The 26147-nt window shown below is 47.9% G+C and overlaps 1 protein-coding gene across 2 annotated transcripts in view; it reads left to right on the top strand.

Annotated features, from left to right (window-relative positions):
• The window catches only part of CLTCL1 (clathrin heavy chain like 1), an 804099-nt gene that overhangs the window by 562938 nt on the left and 215014 nt on the right, over nt 1–26147 (top strand). For both annotated transcript variants that reach the window (XM_069619951.1, XM_069619950.1), the window contains exons 22-25: nt 13970–14127; nt 14539–14703; nt 15385–15492; nt 25048–25215. In XM_069619951.1, the coding sequence (XP_069476052.1) occupies nt 13970–14127; nt 14539–14703; nt 15385–15492; nt 25048–25215 (599 nt within the window). The remainder of the gene's footprint in view (nt 1–13969; nt 14128–14538; nt 14704–15384; nt 15493–25047; nt 25216–26147) is intronic.

Raw genomic sequence — 26147 nt, 5'->3', positions numbered from 1 at the left:
TGCGAGCACCAATGGCGTAGTTGGATATATGTGAATCTATCCGTTCCTGGAGTTGGAACTTCTCCTTGCATTGGGCGAATGTGAGAGGTCTCTCCCCCATATACATGTGGCCTATGGTCTCCAGCCCACCTTTGATCCAATTACGAAAATTGCGAGGATTCGTACCCGGTGTGAATATTGGGTTATGAAAGACCGGGGAAAGTGGGCTCAGTCCTCTTGGCACTCCTTCTTTTTAGCGCCCAGTCCCAAGTGCTAAGGGTGTGTTTAGTTGATAGCAGGAGCTCTCCCCAATGGGTCCTGAGGGGGGCGGGATGTGTGGTAGAAATCGCAGGGGTAGGGGTGCCCGTGATTGTTCCAGCTCCACCCATCTGGGGCGGTTTGTCGTATTTTGCCAGGCCTAGAGCCGGGCTAGTTGGGCTGCCACTCTGTAGGCCTGTAGGTCTGGGACCCCCAGCCCTCCCAATTTGGGACTCCCCAACATAGTTCTGAGAGGGATTCTCGCTTTCTTACCTCTCCAGATAAAGTTCAGCATTTTCCTCTGGATCCCTCGGAGAGTTGGCGTGGGGATTGCCACCGGTAATGAGGCGCATGTGTATAGGAATCTCGGAAGGAGGTTCATCTTGCATGCAGTGATGCGCCCGAGCAGAGAGATCTCTTGGGTCTCCCATCACTTCAAGTCGCCTTCCAGTTCCTTGAAGAGTCGGGGAAAGTTGGCTTTGTATGTCTCCCTTGGGTCAGCCGGGATGTAGACCCCCAAATTGGGGATGGCGCTCATTTCCCATGTTATCGGGCACATCTTAGTCAACGGTTCTCGTTCTGCTGAGGTGAGGCCAATTCCCAAGGCGGATGATTTATCGAAATTTATGGTGAGGCCTGAGACTTCGCCATAGCTGCTGATTTCGCGTATCGCATGTTCAAGAGATGAGTGGGCCTCCGAAATCATAAGCAAAATGTCATCCGCGTAAAGGGCGAGTTTATGGTGTGTGGGGCCACTTTGTATGCCCTTGATTTGGTCATTCTGCCTAATTTTTTGGGCTCCATGGTGAGTGCAAAGAGCAAGGGCGACAGTGAACAGCCTTGCCGGGTTCCGCATGATAAGGGGATTGGGGCCGAGTTGTGGCCGTTGATCCTCAGGCTTGTTTTAGGGCAATCATAGTTAGCTAGAACCATCGTTTGGAAAGCCGGTCCGAAGCCGAAGGCCCCTAGGGTGTGTCTCATAAACGTCCAATCCACCTTATCAAACGCTTTAGCTGCGTCGAGAGCCACCAAGACTAATTTTTGGGAGTTCCGGGAGGCGAGGTCCACCAGGTTCAGGGTTCTCCGGATATTATCACCTGCTGTCCGGTGCAGGATAAACCCAGCCTGGTCGGGGTGGATGATCTTCGGCAGGATGCGATTCAAACGGGTTGCCAGAATTTTTGAGTATATGTTCGCATCGATATTTAAGAGTGCGATTGGTCTGTAACAAGTTATGCTTCTTGGGTCTTTTCCAGGTTTGGGTAGGAGGATGGTGGTTGATTCCTGCATCGATGGGGTCACCGCCCCCGTTTCCCTGAAGGAGTTGAATAGGGTAATTAGATGGGGGGTCAGTTGTGCTCTGAATAGCTTATAGAACCTGGTTGAGAAGCCATCCGGGCCTAGGGCCCGTGATTTGAGTGATTTGATGGCCTCCTCAATTTCCTCCCCCGTGATGGGCTCCTCCAGTTCGTCTCTCGTTGCGTCGGAGAGACTTCTGCCTGCTGCAGGTATTCCTTCTGTTGTGATAGGTTTCGTGGGGTTGCCTTCATGATTTGGGCCATGTAATCTTTTGCGAGGCGTTGCTTCTCGGGCTCTGAGTATAGTGTGACCCCGTTGGCGTCCCGCAGGCCCATGATCGCGTTGATGCGTCTCTGCTCGGCTAGTTTGGCCACCAGGAACTTGTTCACCTTGTTGCCCTTCGCATAATATGACTGTTTGGCCTTCGCCATTAGTTGTGCGGTTTGTTCCGCGTAGTGGGCTTCCAGTTTTTTCCGTGCCGTACGGATGATCCGTTGTGTTTTGGGGGACCAGCCTTTCTCCTTATGGAGTGCCTCGGCCTCTCTTAGTTCGTTCTCTAGGGCCGTCCGGGTCTGTCGTCTATCTCTATGGTAGGGCGCACCTTGGGCTATCAGGGAGCCCCTGATTACTGCCTTCATGGCATCCCAGTTGTTCGCTAATGAGGTGTCTGAGGCTGGGTTTTCCTTAAAGAAGTTACTTATTCCTGTTGCGATCTTGTCTCTGGTGGCCATGTCGTTGAGGATCGGGTCATACAGCATCCATTTATGCGGGATGTTGGGGTTAGGGTTATGAACCCGGAGTTCCAGAAGCACTGGGGCATGGTCGGAGATCGCTCTTGTGCCAATGGTGACCTTTTTGACTGAGGGGAACGTATGCGGGGAGATCAGGAACAAATCGATCCTTGAGAAGGTGCGATGGACAAAAGAGTAAAAGGAGAAATCTTTTTCGTCAGGGTGAAACACCCGCCATGAGTCTATTACTTTCGAGTCCTGAAGAATCGAAGGAGGCTGAGTGCTTGGGCGAAGTCGCCTGGAGTCGGGGGGTGTGAACGGTCTTTGGTGGGGTCGGGAACCCCGTTGAAGTCCCCACCGACGATTGTTTGGTCCTCCACAAAGCTAGCGAGAGATGTGCCCAAGGCGTCATAGAAGTGTGACTGTCCGGTGTTGGGAGCGTATACTGAGATAAGGGTATACAGGTCTCCCATCTGGAGGCATTTAATCGCTGTAAATCGGCCTTCTGGGCATATTTTCGTTTCCAGAATCTGTGGGTTCAAGTCTTTCCTGAAGAGAATCGCCGTACCTCCTTTTTTACTTGTGCCAGAAGCGAAGAATTGGAGCGGGAATAGCCGGGATGGAAGGCGAGATACATCTGCCGGCAGCAGGTGGGTCTCTTGAAGCATAGCTATCGCTGCCTCTTCGTCGCAAAGTTTTAGTAGAATTGCCCTTCTCTTGTTGGGGGAGTTCAGGCCATTAACATTCAGGGAGAGGATCCGAAGCGACTCAAGGTCCTCTGAAGGCTCATTCTCCGTTCCTTGGGTTAGGGGGGGTCCTGGGGTGGAGGTTCAACTGCCATGTCTGTTAGGGGAACTCTTGGTATCATTCTGCACTTGAGGTTTTAACGCAGAGTCCCAACGGGGGACCGCAACTTTAACAGGGAGGTAGACCGACATTGTCAGTACGGTCATACCTAAGGCCAACAGGGCCAACTGTCCCATCATGTATCGAGTACTGTGGGTTCCCAAGGAACAAGAGATGGAAAGTATCCTTGGGGTGGGTATGAACCATGGGTGTGGCCCGCCGCCACCGTGTTTAAAGTTGCAATTTTAGGTGGCGGGTCCTGCTTCAAGCAGGGGTATCTGTGTCCTGGCTTACTTGCTGACGGAGCCTGGGACCATGGAAGCGTCCCCGTTCATCTCTTTCTGTTATTCCGCTGGGTCGACGACCAAGGCGTGCGTTTGGGTTTTGGAGAGGGAGGCGGTCCAGAGTCTTCGGTCCCCTCTAGGATTGACGTGGAAGGATTTCGGGCTGAGGTCGGGTGCAAGATTTTCTCTGCGTCTTCCAAGTGGCTGATTCGGCGTAGGGTGCCATTATATGTGAACTGGAGAGCTGTCGGAAACAGCCATCTGTAACGGATCTGTAACGGATCTGTTGCTCCTGGAGGAACAATGTCAGAGGCCGAAGTGCTCTTCTTTTCTGGAGAGTGAGTGGTGAGAAGTCCTGGTAGATTTGAAGTGGCGTGCTCTGAAAAGTGATCTCTTCTCCTTGGCGACTGATTGCTGATATTGCCTCTTTCGTCGTAAAGACGTGGACCCTGGTAATCACATCTGGAGGGGGTCTGAATCTGTCCCACGGCGCGGGCGGAGTCTGTGGGTCCGGTCCAGTAGGAGCTGTGATTTGTCCAGATCCGGGAGTAAGGCCTCAAAGAAGCTTCCCACGTAGTCCGCTAGCTTGTTGTCGGGGATAGAGGACGGGATGCCCCGAATGCAGAGGTTATTGCGACAAGCCCGGTTTTCGAGGTCTTCATGTTTGAATTCCAGGATCTCGCATTTGTGATGCAGGGAATCGATGGATTTTTGCATTTCCCCCAGTGTGGTAGCGTGATCCTGGGAATGGTCCTCGATCTCTCCGAACCTCTGTTCGAGTTCTGTGACCCTCTGATCCGTTTGGTCAACTTTAGCGGTGAGTTCCGAGAGGCAGGCGCGGAACTCAGATTTGATGTCCGCCATGAAGGCTATCAGGTCTCCTTTGGTGGCGAGAGCGCCCCTGTCCTCTTGTGGCTTCTGTGGGGTCAGTTTAGGAGGATCCTGTTTCTTGGGTTTCTCTGGAGCTGTGAACATGGCGGAGATATCTGTGCCCTTGCTCGCCTTCGTCTGCCTCGACATGCTGCTCGTGTCAGGCGGTCTTAATTAAGAGAGTAGCAGCGAGGCCCAGGATGGCGGGAGACCGCAGTCGGAGAGCTTCGCCCCCTCGGCCCCCGCTCTGGACTAGGTCTGGGTGAGTGGGCAGGGGCGCCCCAGGAAACGTTGGTATGGGGAGAGGGTCTCCGTCGGGTCTGATGCAAGATGGCCGTGGGGGTCCCGACTCGTTCTGCGTAGCGGAGGGAGGGGTGGAGGCCTGCTCTCTTGGTCTCTCCGGGTGTATGTAAGCCGTAGCCGCCGGGGCAGCAACCCGAAGTGTTCCGGGCCGCCTTGGTGCGAATCGGATGATTCTGTTTTAAGTACTGCTCTCCTTCACCAGCCCCCCGGCGTCCTAGGGCCCCGCTACCGACGAGTGCGGCGTGTGCTGCTGGGTTCCGGATTGGCGGCCATCTTGGTTTCTTCGGTCAAAGATGGGGAAGAAGTTCAGCCGCTAAATTCTGGTAGAACGCCTCCTCGGTCGAAGGCTATGTTTAGCCAGGTTGTGCCATGTCGGTTCCGGTTGCTTTAGATGGCATTGGCGACGCGGAACCCTGCTTAGAACCGCCGGAATTCGACGACGGCGGCGGGCATCCCACGGGCGGCCTCAGAGGAGCGACCACATCGATGGCGCTCCAAGCCACGCCCCCCTCCGTTTATTTTTAACGCATGCTACTTTTAACACGCTTGTTATTCGATTCAAACAAATTTGATCCTATGTCAGGTTGTCTGGTTTTAAACGCTGTAAGAACTGCAATTCTAAAATGTCCCGCATGGATCCACACACTATCTGTGTGTGGTGTATTGGTGTTGGCCATGATATGGAGCAATGTGGTTCTTGTCTAGTGATGAACCCTAAGATGCAGAAGGAATGCTCGGCAAAACTGGCACTCAGCAGACCGCTGTCAAAATCCCCAGCGAAGAAACTTCCAAGGTCCTCTGGTAATACCAAGGGGCCTTCTCCCGAAAAACATCAAGAAGGACATTGCCACAAGTCCAAGGAACATTTGCAATCGTGTAGCCAATCTCACCACTCATCGTTGTTGCACATAAACGCTGAGGTGATTACGATTCGTCAGACTAAGTCATACCCAGCTAAGCGTGCTTCTAGGGAGGAGTGGGAGGACTTCAAGAACCAGAGGTTAAAAGTATTGTAAACGGCAGCTGGAATGGGGGCTCCAGGAAGAGCTGCAGGCAATTTCTTTTGAAAGGGAGCAGTAGAGGAAGTGCCAGCCGAGGAAATAGGTTTGGGTTCTTACTCCCAATACTCGTCACAGGGGTAGGACCATTATGGACCACAGGGATTTAAGAAAATTCCTTAGGAAGGACAAATTCAGAATGGTGACGTTGAGGGAAATTCTCCAGATTCTGCAGTTCCAAGACTGGCTGGTGTCGCTGGACCCACTGGACGCCTATTTTCACGTGCCTATCCACAGGAAGCGCAGGCAGTTCCTGAGGTTAGTCATTGAGGAGGCTCATTACCAATTCAAAGGGCTACCTTTTGCTTGACCTCCTCGCCCAGTGTCTTTACCAAGCTGATGGCAGTAGTATTGGGCCACCTTAGGAGAGCCAGTGTCTTTGTGTTTCCATATTTGGACGATGGGCTGATCAGAGCCTGGTCACCGGAGCAGGTTTCAAGGCCTCGCGGACACTTGTTTGCAACAGCACAACTTGGGTTTCTCCCTGAATTGACAGAAATCGTAGACATCACCGGCATCACTGACATCATCAGCGCAAAGTCTCCAGTTCATCGGAGTTGTCTTGGACAACCGGTAAGGGAAGGCTTTTGCTCACTAGGAGAGTCACCTACGTGGCACACATGGCCAGTCTCCTCCAGAACTCCAACAGGGTACCTACATCTGCTTTCCTGCGCCTACTGGGCCTCATGAAATCCTTTAGTTTCCTGGTGCAGCAGGAAAGACTCAGGATAAGATCCTTCAGTGGCTCCTCAGGAGTCATTGGTCGCTGTATTTTGAAGAGATGTCGGATGTTCTCCCAAGTGTTGAGGTCTGTGGTGAACAACCTGACCTGGTGGAAATACCAGAGGAACATGTTGGCGGGAGAACCTTTATGGCCAGCATGGCCTGAGCAACAGGTGGTCACGGACGTCTTGCTGAAGGACTGGGGAACTCATTGCGCCTCACTACAGATCAGCGGTCATTGGTCTTGGAAGAAGAAAGGCCCCACATCAATCTGCTGGAGCTGCGAGCAGTCAGACCAGTGCTGACTGCTTTTTCGCCCACTCTGCAGGGGAAACCGGTCCTGGTGTTAAAGGACAACACAGTGACCGTGCACTACCTCAACAAGCAGGAAGGCGTAAGATCACTGTCCTTGTTCAGGGAAGGCATGCAACTATGGTTCTGGATGCCCGATAACATCTCAGCCTCTGCAGCTCATCTGGCAGGGATGGAGAATGGGATGACAGACAGAGCAGGCAGAGCTTGGTCTCCCACCTAGTGGGAGCTATGCCCCGAGGACACCCTGCCAGTGGACCAGTTTGTGGCGAAGGACAACAGTTAGGCAAAGTTTGTAGTGTTCCCAGAGGTTACTGCATACCAATAACTCTGACTACAGGTATAGGCAACCCAACCTTTGGTATAAGCTTGTACTACACAGTTTTGGTAGCGTGTTGAGCAGCCAGGCTTATCTCAAGAGGGGAAATGTGAGCTGTAGTGGAGTTACACAAAGATTCTCAGTTACAGGTATTCAAATAAACTCTTACACTCAAGGTTTCTTGCATAAACAATTAATAATTTATCTGTCAGTTATAAAGCCTTCTTCAGAAGGGAGCAATACAATGTAACACAAATATACTTCAATACTGGACATTGAATCGGACAAGATCCTTTTGGGATGGCCCACAACCTACACCCACAGGTGACTTCAGTAACAAGAGTGCTGGGGACATAAATATCTTACTGTTGGCATTCAGAATACTCTTAAAAAAGTAAGTAAAAGGCAAAGATTGTTGGAACACAATAATTTGCAAATTCATCAGCTGGGCAAATACTTTCAGATAGCACTTGGAAGAGTCATTCAATTCAATCGGCTAAGCCAAAGTCAGTAGGCCAAAGTCTTTGTATTGAATGCAGCACTTCGGGTAAGTAAATGGAAAAGTCTTTGCACAAGTTCTTAAGAGTCTTTGATAAAAAGAAGAATCAAATGTAGGGCCACATGCTGATTAGACTTGTGAATTGCAGAAGTTACAAGCACTTCCACAGTAAGAGGCAAGTTCTCTTAGACTTGTTTTACAGTACCTTGGTAAAGAAGAAAAGATGCAGCTGAAGACGTCTGTTCCTGTGCAGCTCTACAGATCTCACTGTTACTGGGCCTCAGTCGAGGGGACAAGAGGGAGGACGTCTGGGGACTCCTGTACTGGCATGGTCAAAGCTGGCAACCGGCAAACTTTACTTTCAGTGGCTGTTTCGCATTTCAGCTCCTTGCGGTACAGCAAATGGCAATAAGCGTGGTTCCTATCTGTCAAGGTGGACTTGCCTCACATCTGAGGTCCCGCACTCAACTGAGGGGGTGGGGGGGGTGGGGTCAGGCTTGGTAAGTCCTATTTCGTGGGAGTCCGGAGGATCTTCCAAAAGCTTTAGGCCAGCTTACAAGCAGCGCACACAATCTGGTGTCCCTCTCCCTGGCTAATGGTTTCCTGCAGCAACTCTGAGGAAATTCAACCGGCTCAGAGATGGGTGCCCTGGTGGCTTACATGGGAGTTGATTGGTCCCACCAACTCAAAGGGAGAAGTTGTCCTTGCAGGGCTTCTGTCGATGCGATCTTGGCGATTCGGACCTGCAGACATGCTTCACCGGGCAAACCAACGGTCCATGAGTTGCAGCAGCCATCCTCTTCAAGCTCTTCTTCGGTTCCTTCGTCCAGTGGTCGGCTCTGCCTTCCAAACCAAGAAACTTGCCTTTTATTCAGTTCTCTCCCATTCATTCCAGCCTAGCTGTCACTCACCCAGCAGCGTGGCTGTATTTGCGGGACAGTCAGCCAGCCAATAACCACAGAGTGCATTTGGGTCTCCTAGGAGACTAAGCACAGAGAGTGTCTGACACCTCCATCACTTCCTGCCTACCCCAGACATTCTTGAGCCAGAGGCAGGGTTTCACTCCTGAAGCCCGCCTAAGCGAATGAACAAAGAGACCAAACCTGTTTTGGCGCGCAGAGAAAAACTCTAGAAGGACAAAGACATGGCAAAAAAAGATTACCGGGCACATTTTTAACAAGGATGGCTGGATGCCATTTTGAAAAGATGGCTCCTGCGGTTAACGTTACTGGGTCCGCGAAAGGTCTCGTAAATGCAAACCTTGATAGTTCAAAACGAAACCACTGCCACCAGCCAGTCAATTAAGGAAAGTATAACATAAAAGATGTTACATTAGCATTTAGACACAGGGGATACTAAGTAACCCCTCCAGCACTCTATTGTAAGATAGGTTGTGCTGGGTCTAGCAAGTACAATGCTCAGTAAAGTAAATTTCACTTTACTGTTCTGGGAAACAGTAGTTTATCCCAGAGAAGGTATTTAAACCTTGGGAAATCTAAGACTTCCCTGTGCCACTGCACTGAAGGTGCTGTGTGGCACAATTGTAAAAGATGATGCCTATGGAGTTGGTTAGACTCCATAACCAAAAGAAACCGAGGTAAAATTCACACAAATACATGAGTGGGAAAAAAGAGTCACTTTCTCGAGGTTGAAAAAATAAAATCCTCAAAATCCAGCAAAGTTGCTGGGGGTCTCTCAGGTGGAGGGAATTGGCAAATTGTTGACAATTCTCCCTAACAACACAAAGCGCAAGCAGTTCTGTTAAAGGGAATTTCCCCAGAGGGAATGTTGGGAGATGTTTTTTTTAGTTGAGTGGGGCTTCGACCTCCGTTATGGGTTCCTGCCGCTACAAGTCATCCCTTTGGTTCTCAGGTGGTTGCATAGATTCAGGGCTCACCTGATCGCTTAGACTGGATGTGGTACCTGAATCTCCATGATCTGACTGTATGCCCACCTCTCTGACTTCCTCGGAGACTGGATCTCTCATCACAGTCTGGAATCAATGTGCTTCACCAGAAGCCGGACCATCTCAACCTGCATGCTTGGCTCTTGAGAGGCTGAGGTATGGGGGACTGGGACTTTGATGGGGAGATACTAGAGGTGTTGTTAGCTGGACAAAGGCTGTCCACTATGCCTTTTTACACGTGCAGATGGAGGAAGTTTGTGACTTTGTGCAAGACGAAGGGAGTGGATCCCATGCCGTGTCCCACCTTCTCAGTGATGGAGTTTTTGTTGGCTTTAACCAAATCAGCCTGCAAGTGGGCACTGTGAAGGGGGTAGCTGGTGGATTTTTCACTATTTAAAAGGACGCCAGAACAAGGTTCCTTCTGTACCATCCCAAGGGTGGCCCAATTGTACGATCCCAGGGGTGGCCCAATTGGTCCAACTAACCCAAGGGGAGAAGTCATTATGTCCGGAGCTTCTCTGTCGAGGTGAAAAAGGTCAGCACAGCAGCAGGGCAATTCAAGTTCCAGGAGCGGGCTTCTCTTCACGGTTTCTTCGTCAGACATTTCTTCCGGTAGTCGACTCTGCCTATAGTCACAAAACCCTTGCCTGTTATGCAAGTCTTCCCATTCATGCACAGCCTAGGCTGTCGATCACACAGCAGGGTGGCTGTTCTTTCAGGCCAGCCAGCCAGCTGGCCAATCAGGACTGGTTTAGTTCAGGCACTCCTAGAGACAAAGGACAGGGGAGTTTCGGGAACCTCCCTCACATCCTGTCCTTCCAGACACTCTTGAGTCAGGGGCGGGCTTCAGGGCTGAAGCCCACCAAAGCCAAAACACACAAAGGGCTCAAATCTGTCTCAACGCATAGAGTAAAAGCCAAGAAGGACCTCACAAACAGAAACTGTCAAAAAAAGAAGACGGTGGCCATTTAGACAAAATGGACACCAATGGGTGCTGTACTGTTGCAGAGAGTTCAGCCTGTGGTAGAAAAGCACAACAGCGGTAAAGATTAAACCACTGCCACCAGCCATTTAAAATATGTTACGTGAGAAAGTAGGATAAGGGGCTACTAAGTAACCTCCCAGCACCTACAAAAGGAAAAAAGGTAAGTAAGATCAATATCACCTTACTATTCTTGGGAACAGTAGTTCACCCAAGAAAAGGTATTTAAACCTGAAGAGAAATCAAAAGGTCTACTCAGTGACATTGCACTGAGGCTGCTGTGTCATTATACAAAAAAGCAGATGCCTATGGAGTTTGTCAGACTCCAAAAACAGTGAGAACATAAAATCCAAATTGGGGGAAAAAGACATGAGAGTGTGAGAAAAAGGTCCCACTCACTCAGGAGTTAAAATTAAAAAGTCCTAAATCCAGCAAAAGAGCTGGGGGTCTCTAAGGTGGGAGGAATTTAGCACAGAAAGGAACCCCAACAAACGTTTTTACCAAGGAATCCCAGCCTGACTGGGAATATTCATGAGCATTTGAATCTATGCCAAACCCATGCTGGAGAATAATAGTTGCAGGTAAGTAACACAAAACTAACCCTATCCCCAGTACCTGGCCTAAGCCCTGCCCACCTGGTGCCTTCCTGCCTGCCGCTCTTTTTCCCTACTTAAGGAGCCCTCCAGCGACTTTTCCTTTGCAGATGGAGAGCAGGTGCAAGTGGATCTAGGTCACCTGGTATAAGCCCCGCCCACCTGGTGCCTTCCTGCTTGCCGCTCTTTTTCCCTACTTAAGGAGCCCTCCAGCCTCTTTTCCTTTGCAGATGGGGAGCAGGTGCAAGTGGATCTAGGTCACCTGGCCTAAGCACCACCCACCTTCTTAGCCGTGCCTCTTCCTTCCTGCTCTTAACTATTAGATCAAGGGCGTCTGCATTGAAGGGCAGATGAAGAAAAGGACAATTCCTGTTCGGACCAGGAGGACCCAGGGACCGACCCCCCCTGCTCAGACAGCAGGTAAGCAGGCACCAACATGTTACCCCCTCTGTCCCCACAGGTCATCCCCACCCCCTCTGATGTTCCCTTGTGCCCCCCCCTTCTCGCACACAGATGTTGCCCGTTTTGCTTGATTCTTCTACCCTGCTCCTCCTCAACCTCCTCCAGCCTACTTCTGCAGGAGTCTGTCCTGATACATTCTGGTTTCACCATCACTGTCTTGTGGCCAATGCTGGATTTGACTTTTATGGACTTCATTGATTCAGAGTGCATCACCCTTTGTCAACTCTCATGCTCTTTGCATCTTGTGCTCATGATGGCCCTGAATCATGCTGTTCCCATCTTCATCTTGTATCCTGGCTTGCAACATTATGTGTTACTACTAACTTCTGCAATTGTATTCGCTCTCCACTCTTGCTTCTCCACTCTTTTTGATTGCGTACTCTCTGTTCTCTCCTCCTTTCCCTTCTCCCTTTTTCTATCTCCTCCCCTTACTTTCTTCTATGCACTTACTCTATCAGAATTGTCCCTGGACCTAATATGATAGCAACCTCGTCAGTTTCCTCCACCCTCCCATTACTGTTTGTTTCCTCCCCAGCACTATCTGAAATGTCACCAGGCGTAGTATGATAGTCGCTATTTTTGTTCGTCCCCTCCCTTGCTGCATCCCTCTCCCTCACCTTTTGTTTTTCTCCGGCTCTACCAGAAACCGGCCTAGTACAGTAGTTGCCTGTCTGTTTCCATTTCCTTCCCACTCTCCCCCTCCTTTCCTTATCTATGTCTTAGCTCTTGCACTATCTGAAATGTCATCAGGCCGAGTACGATAGTTAATTTCACATCCTTGCTGTTCATGGCCTTTAAGAATGTCATTGTATTTTCCCTTGTTCACTCCCTTGCCTTGAAGCGCATTGAAACACATTGTGTATAGGCACTATATAAATAAACTATCATATATCATTAAGGCTTGAGGTTACAGTGTGTTGCCCATCTGTATTGGAAGGGTTAGGCTTCATCTTTAAAGCATCCTTGCCTTTTGTTTTTCAAGGAAAATGTAGAGCGTAGACACAGGCTTGCCTTAACAAAATGTTTTCCTGGTTTCACCCGAGTCAAAAGATCCAATGTCCATTCTTTATCTGCCCCTTTGTCCTAATAAAAAGTGGTTCAGCCATTAACAACCAATGAGGGGGTCCTTAGTTTTTATAATGTGAGGACATGAGATACTTGCATGGATGATGAACTGTTTGTGTCCTTTTCAGGGGCATGCTTAGGCAGGGGCGTTTCGAAGCAGACCATTTCTCACTGGGTCATTCTTTGCATTCCAGATTGCTATTCTTTGGCTGGAAAGGACGTGCCACTATCTGCTCTGGAAATGTGCCAAGGGGCTACCAGAACTTTACTACATATTTCACCAAAGCATAGTCTTGATTCACAACCTGACGAAGATGCCAGCTTTGGAAGGGTTGTATTGCAAAGGTTTCTGGTGTAGGATCATCCTGCCTCCATTTTTATCTGCGGAGTATTAGTTTGGCTCTCATGGCAGTATAGATAAAAACAATCAGAGTTAGGCAATCTGATGGAGGATGCAATCCATTAGAACAAATTATTTGCCTCTGGTAATCTTTCTGATGGATTCTCCCACAGATTCCTGATCGCCCTTCCATCCTGGCCCACATGTAGGGTGCTCTTACAAATGTTTAGAAAAAGTTCAACATTTTTCTCCCTACTGCTGAGCACAGGGCAAAGGGAGAACCGAGGTAATGGAATATAGTATGCTCTGTATGTAATGAAGGCGCCACTTCTGGAGCCATAGAGTTGGATTGACGAGGGGAGGCGGTGCTGAGACACACTATGCCCGCTACTGTATAAAGTTTTCAATGACCGCACCAGGTTGAATGTCTAAGATTATGAATCTGTGGGAGGAGAATCCATTAGAAAGAACTTTACCAGAGGTAATTAATGTGTTCATCTAATCAAAAGTCTGTACGTCCGTCATATCGATTCCTACGAGAAGCTAACTCCTGGTGGAGCAGATATGATCCCAAAGTGCTAGGCCAGTAGGCAGTCAAACTTAGTACTCGAGTAACCAGTCTGACTTTGGGCATTGCCTCGGACCCTAACATGTAATGTTATGACATTGAACTTCAAATAAATTCCACTTGCCTGTACCCTTCATTTCATCTACTTAAGTTCATAGAAGATCAAATATTTTATGAACTTCTGTTTAAGCACAGTCTTATTTCATGTTTTACTGTGTCTGGAAACTTCCCTGCTGCTAATGACCGTGCAAGAGTTAACCTTAACTAAACCATAAACCCTGCTCTCTAGGAGTTACTGTCTCTTACCCCCTGAACCAGGGCATGTGAGACGGTCCAAACACCTGTTGAAAAAAAGTGCACCAAAGAAGGCCACACATAAAATGACATGGGGCTCTTTGCACATGTTTTTTGGCCACATGTAAGTAGTGTAAACTGTTAAAAGCATTGAATGTGTGGGTACAGTGGTACACAAACACTGAGATGGAATAAAGAGCCTGGCACTGAAGAGTACACACTAAACACGAAGACAAAAGACTTTAACATGCTCTTTTGAAAAATGGTGTTCTCTGCAGGCAATTGGGAAGATCTGGTGAAATTTCTGCAGATGGCCAGGAAGAAGTCCAGGGAGTCTTACGTGGAGACAGAGCTCATCTTCGCCCTGGCAAAGACCAACCGGCTGGCTGAGCTGCAGGAGTTTGTCAGTGGACCTAACAATGCTCACATCCAACAGGTGAGACCAGAATGTCACTATCTGCAGTTACAGCGCACCACCCAACTTCAAGTGTTGTGGATTTTGTCGCCAAAGTAGTCAAGAAAACACTAAGAGGTGGCTGCAACTTTCAGTTTCTTTCTTAGAGTAACTGCCATACTAAAATACATACGCTTGTCCTGAAATCTTTAGAACCTTCCCTGTGCTCTTTGGGTACGTTAGATCAGGGTGACGATTTATTTGCACATCTCCTGTCTGATGTCCTGTAACTTATGGAGCAAAGCTTGCTTAATTTCAGGACTTTGATGTATGCGTAGAGAGCACTTTGCACGCATTGTTTGGGATCCAAACATACATGGAATGAAACCAATTAACTGAGTAGTTTTGTTTTTCTTCCCTTGTCTTTTGTCTGGGCTTACTGTTCATTTTTAGGTTGGCGACCGTTGTTATGAAGAGGGAATGTACGATGCAGCAAAGCTGCTGTACAACAACGTGTCTAACTTTGCCCGCTTGGCATCTACATTGGTACACTTGGGGGAGTACCAAGCAGCTGTTGACAGTGCCAGGAAAGCCAACAGCACAAGGACGTGGAAGGAGGTAAGGTTTCCCAGCATGGTATTCCCCTAAACTGGCAGGGAAACTCACTACCCATAGTTGAAGAAAAGAGGCTGGAGTGGGATCTGTTGGGGTTATGCAGATAAGTGCTGTGGGATTGGGCAGTGTGCCATAGCGCAAGGGTCATGTTGGAATGGTTGTTGATGCATCGAATATATTGTACTTGGCATTGGTTAGTTCGAGCAGAAAGTGATTGGGATGTGGCAAAAGAAGTGCATTAAAGACAGCCTCTACCGTTTTGAACAACATGTTTGGCGATTGTGTATTAGTTGAATAGTAATTGTTCCTTTGAAATCACAAAGGAAGCCCTCATTTTTCCGTTTTTTTTCTTTTAACCTATTTTTTCCCACTTGTATTATTTCTATGGTGGAAGTGCAATTCAGTAATGGTAAGTGGGTCAAAAAGTGCAGTGTGAATAATACATGTGGTATTGTACTGTTTGGATGTGATGCCTATAGAAAGACAGTTAACTTTGAGTAGTGATCAGTCTGGGTTACTGTTAGTGATGAGATGGGTTTAAGCCTGCAAACGTGATGACTTTATCCGGAAATGTCTGTGTACAGAGGCCCTATTATAGCTTTTCTGCCCTGTATGGATTTTGCATGGAGTACTACATTTCTCTAGCTGCCAGTGTGCTTCTTGATCATACCTTCTCTATTGCAGGTGTGCTTCGCCTGTGTGGATGGCACAGAGTTCAGGCTTGCTCAGATATGTGGTCTGCACATTGTGATCCATGCGGATGAGCTGGAGGAGCTGATTAGTTATTACCAGGTGACATGGGCATTTCCTTTGTTCTAATAACATATGCGCATTGCCATTGCTGCCCCAGCATGCCCACCCTCGTGCCCCATGCTAGCCTCACCCCTTTATCTTCTGTACTGCCTGCCTGCTGCATACCCAAGCCTATCCCATCATAGTAGACCAGAATAGCTGTGGCTTGTGTATAAGCCTTGACGCCACATGAGCTTTAGAGTATTACGTATATGGACTATGCCATTGTGCTAGTGCATGGTAGTTGAGGTTAAGTAGAATTGTCTATGGAGTTTCAGAAAATAACATTTCTTAACTTTTGAAGACTTGAAGAATAATTTGGGATAATTCACATTTACATTTAGAGGCATATACCCCTACATGGAACATTTCAGTAGTTTTCATGGGATTTATTCAGATTTGAAAAAAAAGTTTACTTAATCTCAATTTTCAACAGCTTTTCGGGTGGGGTTTTCCCATAGGAAGATGAAAACAATTTTCGGGCCAAATATAAAAAAATTAGCAGCTTGAATTTGAGGCTTTTGGCATCCGCATACATCTTACCAGGATTTGATAAAATAAAATTGAAAAATGGTGCTTGCCAATTCTGAGATATTCAAGTTTTAAGATGTCTACATATCTCACGTGGGCAGAATGAATGTGCACCTTTTTATGCAAACTGTACACGTAGGAGATGTACATTTCCTACATTGATACATGTACACTACTATATATATCATAAGTCAGGACTGACTTCAATGTGAATTTTGCAATGTATGAGACATATCGGATGTGAATTGCTGACCTGTATAAAAGGTAAAATTGACATCCGCCTCCGGTACGTATATAAAACTCATATCAAAGTTAGGCCTCACTTTAATGTGAATTTTCATACATATATGCAATATATATATATATTTCTGAGGCTTTTGGAATCTGCTTAGATCACATGCTGTGCATAGGCCGACATCTAGTGGAAGCTGCAGAGTATGTTTGTTTTTCAAAACTCAAACGGGCGTCGACATAGGGCGTGCCAGTAATTCTATCCCTAGTATGACGTCCACTGTACCCATGATCCCTCATGCGTGTAGGACCCTCAGATTGTTTTTTCCGCCATAATTGTTGGACGCATTGTTGCGAAGTTCCCTGGCTTTTAGCCATTTTGTCATAATTTATCTGTAAATCCCCGTTCTTCCAATCGAACATCGATGCCGGTCCGGAGAACGAACAACCGGCGAGACTGCACAACAGACTTTGGGCCTCGGAAGGCCTCTGGCCTCGGCCCTGCAAGTAGGGAGAGTGGGGGGTGGACACTATCACACTTGCTTTATTTCCTACATACACTCGCCCGCTGCCATTAGGTGACATATTGAGAGCACTCCATTTAAATTTTGCCCCAAGTGCAACTGCAAGTTGCCTTGGGTTGGCAAACATACCACCTGTAATCTCTGTCTGCCTAGGGACCACCCCGAAACTAACTGCAGAGCGTGTAAGCTCTTTAAGGCAAAAACACTAAAGGACTGCTCCACTAAACGTTGGGCCCATCTCGCCAGGCAGCTCGAGGCCATGCAAGCGGTGGGTTCCTTCAGTGATGGCAGCAACGCCACACAGTAGAGGAACCTCAGCAAGAGGTGTTCATCCCCAGTTCTAGGGAATGGAGCTCTGAGGACATTGACAGGGTGATGTCAAGAATGTCTTTAGCTAATTTTTATGCCAAAAACCGAAATCACTTTCTGAGCTATCAGTGCACCCCTGATGACTCCACTCCTTCAGGATCCAGTGACCCTCAGCCTCCTAGTATGTTTTTTGAAACTCGAAAATGGGCGTTGACACAGGCCGTGCCAGTAATACTATCCCTAGTGTGACGTCCACTGTACCCATGATCCCTCATGCGTCTAGGACCCTCAGATTGTTTTTTTCCGCCATACTGGTCGGAAGCATTCCGCGGAGTTCCCTGGCTTTAGCCATACTTTTGCTAAAATATTGTTATATTTCCCCATTTCTCCACCCCAACGTCGAGTTACCGAACATCCACACTTGACGCCGGCACGGAGAAAATCGACCGTCGAGAGCTGCATGACGGATTTGGGCCTCGGAAGGCCTCTGGCCTCGGCGCGGGCCTAGGAAGGCCTCTGGCCTCGGCCCTGCAAGTAGGGAGAGTGGGGGGTGGACATACTCTACACTCTTTTGGTATATAGGTACATTCTTGTATATTCCTACACTTATTAGCCCGCTGCCACAAGGTGCGTATGGAGGGTACCCCTTTCCAATTTTGCCCCAAGTGCAACCGCAAGTACCCTTGGGTTGACAGGCACGCCACGTGCAATCTCTGCTTACCGAGGGACCACCCCGAGGCTAACTGCAGTGCGTGGAGTAGGTTCAAACCGAAAACACTCAAGGGCCATTCGATCAAGCGTTGGGCCCACCACGCCAGGTGTCAAGAGGCCATGGCAGCGGTGGGCGCCTTCAGCGAAGGCAGCGACGCCGTGCTTTCGGACGGCGAGGGCAACAAGGCATCAATTGACAGCCAAGCGCAAGTCCCCGGCCTCGGAAGGTCGTCCGGCAGGGCGACTATGGGGAAGACCCCCGGCGACACAAGCGCTACCCACAACACTTCCACAAAACACATGAAGTCCAACTGAGACTCGACGCGCACGCCGAGTACTCGGAAAGAGGCACATACAGAACGGTCCGATTCGGTGTCCTCTGGGCGTTCTCGATCGCCGCATGACTCCAGGCAACCATCCACTGTTGCCAGAAGTGCCTCTATCCCCAAGCTAACAGAGGTTCGATCGTCAGAAGACAAAACAGACTTCTATCCCCAGTCCACACTCCAGGAGTCGGCGTCAACAGGCCGCGCAACGGCTGCTCCCAAGTCCCAACCTCCACTACACAGAGATAGGGACATTACCGCCGAACCTCGGCGCCAGGCGTCGAAAGACTCCGGAGGGGCGAAAAAACAGGGTAAACACTATTCTACACACGGGGAAGGTGAAAAACAGAGGAAGCAGTCTCAGTCTACTTCCACACCTCAAAGACTTTCTACCCCACTTAAACAGATGGACAAGTCTCGGTCTTCTGTTATCCCAAAGACCCCTGTTCAAACCAGTAGGTCTAGTCTAGAAAAGACAGGGAAAGGCCTTCAAGAAAGAATCATTCCCTGTTCAAGAGAGTGGTCTACTGATGACATAGACAGTCATGTCAAGGATGTCATCATTGGCAGATTTCTACGCCAAAAACCCAGAACACTTTCTCTTTTACCCCAGACGGGTCAACTACCTCATGCTCTAGGGATCCTATACCCCCAAGTAAGAAGTCCCGGGTTGAAGCTCCTACTTCAGATCCCTTCAGTATACAGCCCTATACTCAGTATCAGGGAGATCCATCCCTTTATGAGGATCCAGATTTGGGCATGTTGGAAGAACAAACTGGGACAGGCTACTATGGGGATGACGAGGACCAAGAGGAGGAGGAGGAGGAGGAGGATGAGGAGGACAACCCAGAAACCTACAGGCTAGATTCCCCGGTAGATAAAGAACCCCCGGTTACCGACTCCCCTATCGATAACCAGCCTCTTTTGAATGAAGTGCTGTCCAGAGCGGCAGAACACTTCCACATTGACACACAGGGTGCGCAGGAAGAGAGGGATTTTGCCGAGGAGTAGGGGGGGACGCATTTCCAACTTCACCCAAGCTTGGGAAGGGATCACGTCAGACAGGTGGGTGCTGTCCAGAGTGTCCGCAGGATACTGCATAGAACTGTTAGAGCGTCCCCAAAACCACCCTCCACGACAAAGAATACATTCCTTGGACCACCAGAAGATCCTCCTCAAGGAGATCGTCAATCTTCTAGCAAAGGACGCGATATAACTCGTCCCGGGACACCAGGTAAACAAGGGTATTTATTCAACTTACTTCCTTGTGCCAAAAAAGATTTGACAATGCGCCCAGTATTGGACTTACGGCCTGCAAACAAGTATGTCAAGCCCCAAAATTTTCACATGACTACTCTCCAGGAGGTAATCCCCCTCCTAAAAAAGGGGATTACATGGCAACATTGGACATGAAGGATGCCTATTTTCATATTTCCCTGTTCCCAGCACACAGAGTACTTGCGCTTCAAGGTGGACAGTCGGCACTACCAGTTCAAGGTACTGCCCTTCGGGATAGCCTCGGCTCCAAGGGTATTCATCAAGGTACTGGCGGTGGCGGCAGCACACCTACGCAGGGAGGCAATCCCGGTGTACCCTTACCTGGACGACTGGCTCATCACGGGGGAGACCCCAGTAATTTGTAGAACAAACATTCAAAGGACGATCGACCTCCTCTTCGAATTAGGCTTCTCAATAAACGAGAAGAAGTCAAGTCTGGTGCCAAGCACCTCCAAACAGTTCCTAGGAGCTATCCTAGACACGCAAGAGGGGTTGACCTTTCCATCAGAGGAAAGAATTCGGAATATACTGCTGCAAATTCCGCAATATCAGGCCGGTCGCCAGATAACGGTAAGCAAAGCAATGTGTTTGCTAGGCATGATGGCGTCATGTAATTACCTGGTCACGCACGCGCGCCTGCGCATGCGTCCCATGCAGAAATGGTTGGCGAAACAGTGGTCTCGGGCAAGTGGTCAGTGGGACGATCTAGTGGTCGTTTCGCCAACACTGGTACAAAGCCTTCACTGGTGGACAAGAGAAAATCTGTCCAAGGGGAAACCCTTTTACGATCCCGAGATACAGGCGGTAGTCACAACCGATGCATGCCTGATAGGGTGGGGAGCTCAGCTCCTCCACCACACAGCTAAAGGTCTCTGGTCTCACTCAGTGGCCAAGAATCACATCAACCTGCTAGAGCTTCTGGCAGTATTCAGAGCGCTTCAGGCGTTCGAGCCCTACCTACTGAATCTGTCATTGCAGATCTGGACGGACAGCACTACAGCCATGTTTTACATAAACAAGCAGGGAGGGACTCGTTCGCCAAATCTGTCCAAGCTTTCCCAGAAAATTTGGATATGGGCACTCAGACGGAAGATCTTCCTGTCATCTCAACATGTTCTAGGGGATCTCAATTCTCTGGCGGATGCTTTGAGCAGAGATCCCCTTCCAGAGGAACACGAATGGTGTCTACACAGAGAAATCGTAGAAGATATCTTCTCAGTGGGGTTTCCCCACTATAGACCTATTCGCCACAAGTGAAAACAGACAGTGCCCATGATTTGCATCCAGGTTCCCCCAGCCAGACTCCCAGGGGAACACCCAGTGGATGAACTGGTCATGGATGTTTGCGTACGCTTTTCCACCAACACCTCATCAGGAATGTGGTCAACAAGATGAACAGAGAGTCAATGACGCTCGTCCTAGTTGCTCCCATGTGGGCGAGACAACCGTGGTTTCCACACCTACGCAGACTAGCGGTGTGCGAACCCATCAGACTCGCGGGCTGGTACAACCTACTGTCCCAGCACCAAGGTCAAACTGTGCATCGTCAACCCAACTCAATAAACCTAGCAGCATGGCTCCTGTGGTCATAGAGTTCGGACATATCAGATTATCTCAGAGGTGTATGGACATCCTAAAGGAATCTAGGAAGCCAAACACGAGGCACTGCTACTTTGACAAATGGAAACGATTCGTTATCTGGTGCCAGAACAAGCAAGTCAACCCAGTTGATTGCACTCATTCCACAATTGTCACATACATGCTCCACCTGCTGGATGCAGGACTGGTATTTAACTCACTGAAGGTACACCTGGCAGCGCTGTCAGCATACATCCCATAACAAGGTGTTGTGGTGGAAGATGCCAGTGGTTAAAGCTTTCATGGAAGGAGTAAAGAGACTTCACCCTCCTATTTCAAACCCACCACCAGGATGGGACCTTAACGTGGTGCTATCTAAACTCATGGGCCCCCCATTAGAACCCATGCATAAAGGCAGTCTCAAACACCTGACTTATAACATTTATAAGAAGGGTCATTGAAATTCAGGCTCTGTTAGTGCAGGATCCATTCTTTACAGTTCATAAAGATAAACTGGTTTTCACGTACACACCCTAGGTTCTCACCTAAATTTATTTCTAAATTCCACGTGAACCAGTCCATCGAGCTTCCGGCTTTCTTCCAAGACCCACAAAGCTCGGCTGAGGTGAAACTACACACCCTAGATGTGCGTAGGGCGGTCCTCGACTATGTAAACAAGACCAGACCGCTAAGGAAAACAGATCAGCTGTTTGTCTCCGTAACTACAGGCAGAGGGAGATCACGTCTCTAAAGGTGCCATCTCTAAGGGGATTAACTGTATCCAGCTGTGTTACCTTCTGAAAAACCTCTGCCTTTCACGCCAAGAGCCCACTCTACTAGAAGCATTGTGGCCACTCTGGCTTTCATTGCAAATGTACCCCTTGACACCATTTGCAAAGCAGCTACTTGGAGCTCTATTCACACTTTTACTCAGCACTACTGCATTGACACCCATTCCAAGGCAGATACTCAAGTGGGACAAGCGGTTTTAAGACATTGATTTGCTCATGACCCTTCTCACATCCCACCTCCTAACACTGCTCGCTAATCTATGCATAGCATGTGATCTAAGCAGATTCAACAAGCCTCAGAAGAGATGAATTACTCACCGTAATCGTATTTCTGATGCTTGTATCTGCTTAGATTCACATGCGTCCCACCCTTCCTCCCCTCTGAGAGAAGGCACATGGATGCTTGTAGTCTTATCTATCTGCTTGGATTATCTGTACTCGCGCTACTCCTTATGCTACCTCATGTCAGAGAAAATACAATCTGAGGGTCCTAGACGCGTGAGGTATCTACAAGCATCAGAAATACGCTTGTACACCTCATTAAAACTTGCATGGGTTAAAAAAAAACGGAGTCATCTTCGACTCCACACACTCCTTCTCTCCTCGCATCTCCGTCTCTAAGAAGTCACACTACCAGCTGCACCTCCTCAGAGGTATACTACTTTTCCTCTCCTTCCCCCAGAAGCTCACTGTCCCCAGAGCCCGGGTTCTCTCTAAACTGGACTATTGTAACAGCCTCTATCTAAATCTGCCTGCCTCTACTCTCTGCCCTCTGCAACTGATCCAGAACAGGACTGCGAGACTTGTCCTTGGCCTGAAGCCCAGAGATCGTATCTCTCCAGGACAGAAATCTTTTCACTGGCTCCCAGTGGCTATGAGGATTAAGTTCAAAACCCTCTGCATTGTCCACAAGACATTCTGGTGACTGGGGCCCCAATACCTTCAAGTCTCGCTTCCTAAATATCTTCCTTCTCGAGCTCTTCTCTCATCCGCATCCAACTCCCTTAGGGTCAGTCGCTTCTCCAAGCAAAGAGTTGGTGGTAGATCTCTCTCTTCGGCAGGGACCTCCCTCTGGAACACCCTTCCTGCCTCCCTGAAACTTGAGAACCATCTCCGATTCCAGAAGCACCTCCAAAACCTTCCTCTTTGCCTCTGCTTTCCCTCCCCCTCTCCCCTGCTAAATTCCTGGCAGAAACGGCACTGGTTACTTGGCCACCCTTTCTGATTCTCGGGCCCAGGCCCCGCCAGTTTCCCACCCACCTGCACTGCCTCCCTGGCAACCCCTGCACCCCTCGGTACTGTTTTCTGTATCCCTACAGTCCCTCTACCGGCACTTATGTCTGCACTTAAGTCTGCACTTACCTTGCACTTGCCACCAGTGGCCGTTTTTATTTGTCTTATTTTATTCTACTATCCCATGTACTGCACTTTCCCCTCTCCCTTCCCCATGCACTTTTCCCTTTCCCCCTCCCCATGCACTTGAGCGATCTGAATGATACCTGGCCTAGTAGGATCGTTGTTCTGTCTTCGCCTTGTTCCCCCTCCCTTGACTCGTCGCGCCTTGAAACACTTGTGTATAGGCGCGTTATAAATGCTATATCATATCATCAAAGTCAAACCTCACTTAAATGTGAGTTTTCATATGTATAGGTGGGTTTTTGTACGCATGGATTCCATAGGATATTTATGCCACACACTTGTATGCTACTTTTACACCATGAACTCGCATGCCAGATACTTACACACCAAGCACTCATAGGCACTTCCACCACATGCTCATACTATACGGCCATATAATATACGCCATACTTCCCACAAAAAAAAACTCTGAAATAAAATGTAACAAAAAATACTTTTAAACAAGCTGGGGTTACTCTACAAACAGGACAAATAATAAAAAGATACAATCTCTACAAATTCAACCTTAGCACTCACTTTAATTATTAGGCCGGTTACATCAATACCGTAGTTCCATTGTTAAATTGGTTTTGTTTGTTATGTGAGTGTTTTTACCTTAACATTGTTACTTCTACTGTTTGTAAACTTTTGTTTTTCCTAGCTTAACCTTAAATCTTTTTTTGAAAAATATTATTTCAATTTGTTTACAATATAAACTCCTAGCCATGGAGGTAGTCTTGAACAAAGTGGGTAGGCTTGGTGGCGACCCAATGACGTTTACTTCAACTGCATTTCAGGCAAAAAAGAAAAATTAAATTCACCCTTGCTCTAAATGTTGGCCCAGATGCGACAGCATAGCGCCTGCAGTGTATTAACACACCAGGTGTGCCTGGTTATTGTAATACAAACATAGTACTTTAATGTGGAGCCTGGCAGACACAGAAGGATTTACATCTGAGGCACCACCCACCACATTAATTAACAGCATAAAACCTGGTTTTGTGTATTTTTCATATCCTTCACAGGGGTGATTTTGTTAGTATGTTGTAACCATCTGAAGTCGACATCTTACTCTTTAGTTGAAAAGTGAAAAATTCCAAACTGTCTTCCTTTCCCAGCATCCCCTGTATGCATTTGCTTCCTGTTCTCACCCTTTGGACTTATTGTAGGTTTCCACATGAAAGAGAAAAATGAAGGCACCTCATTGTTTGAATGATGGGAAGAGGAAGGAGGACAAGGCATTAATCTGTTTTAGGTCTTTATTTGTAAAAACCATGTCCAGGGTGCTCGAGTGCTTAGGCCGGCTGGGACAGGGAAGTGTGGTGATGGTGGAAGGTAGATGGAGGTGGCAACCATGATGCATAAAGGTGTTATTTTGTTTTTTGCTTTAATCCTGAGCTGGGAATCCAACCGTTAAGCTATTGGATCATGACAAAGTGTGTGGATGGAGCGATAAAGGAAAGCTTTAAAAACAATATTTGTTGGTTTTTGACGTTTAAATAACATTCATGAACTCCAGTATTTAGGCTCCAAATCCAAGGCAGGGGTGGCAGAACTAGGTCTGAGTGAGTTACAGAATGATTTCACAGTCACACCAAAGAGCATTACTTAGTTCAGTTCACATGTTCACAAATTGTGTTTGAATTGCATTGGGCAGTAGCATGCTGTAGCACATACTGTGAACAGCTTCACTTCCTGGCACTTGTCTATGCGACAGAGTTAGGGCTTGATATGTCAACGTGCCTTAGAGCTGCTCTGAACACAGAACACTGCAAGTTTTTTGTGGATTTAAAAGCTTGATCATAAGTATGGGTTATGTGTGCACACCTTTACACCATATTGTACTGACTGGACTTTAAAAACTGTTTTATTCAATAGGATCGCGGTTACTTTGAAGAGCTGATTTCACTGTTGGAAGCCGCGTTGGGTCTGGAGAGAGCTCACATGGGGATGTTCACAGAGCTCGCCATCCTTTACTCCAAGTTCAAACCTCAAAAGATGCGTGAGCATCTCGAACTCTTCTGGTCCCGAGTCAATATTCCAAAGGTAAAGAAAGAGTTATGTATAGTTAGTGCACCTTGCAGCATGTCTAGATCGGGATAGTTTACAAACGTGCATATGATGGCTGTATATTCAATGAGCGTTGAATGTCTTTGTGTCTTACTTGCTTAGGCCTCCAAAGTGTCATTATATTCGGTGTGTAAAAGTCTGTTCAGTGGACAGAAATGGTCTCCATTTCTTCTTTGTGTTAGGACAGTTTTTCTGAAGTTCGACTAAGGGCTTAGTAAAACCAATTGAGACAGTACAATATTCCACCCTTAGTATAAGGCTGTACCACCTCAGTATATGGTAGCATAGACCGAGCAGCCTGGCTTAGTCATAAACACATTTATAAAAACACACCAAAATGCTTGAAGCTACACAGACCAAAGCATAAAAACTTCCTCAGAATACCTTACAGTAATTCTAGGGAAGTCAGACCATATCATACACATTTAGTATAGACCACACCCATTCATGGGGGAGTAAAAACCATTAGTTACTTTTAGAATACGTTCTGTAATAAAAGGGTAGTAGACCCTGTCAATTATGCAGTTACACCCCGTAAAGAAACCACATAATCAACCATCCCTCTTACTATTTTCTGAATAATTATACACAAGGAACAGTATATACTTAGAACTACATTTATTACAGTTATTCTAGGTAAGACCTTTTGGTGTAATATACAATTACAGTTGGTTCTCAGCTCAGTGGAACACAGACTAAGATGAGCAAGAACTCTTTACACTAATTTAGGATTGCACCAGGCAGGCCAAGGTCAGCTGTTATATTTTTTCTGAAGTCCAACTAAGGGCTTAGTAAATCCATTTTTTGAAGGGATTGTGTCCTCCGACGTATTCCTTATCTTGATAGATTACTTCCAGCTTGCTGGCTGGCCTCATAATTTTTTTTCAGTAGTGGGCGCTGCACGTCGA

Source organism: Ambystoma mexicanum, chromosome 10 (genome assembly GCF_040938575.1).
Source record: "Ambystoma mexicanum isolate Mex_15411 chromosome 10, UKY_AmexF1_1, whole genome shotgun sequence".
NCBI classification, from domain to species: domain Eukaryota; kingdom Metazoa; phylum Chordata; class Amphibia; order Caudata; family Ambystomatidae; genus Ambystoma; species Ambystoma mexicanum.
Note: the sequence above shows the minus strand (reverse complement) of the source record. Positions and strands in the feature narration are given on the sequence as shown.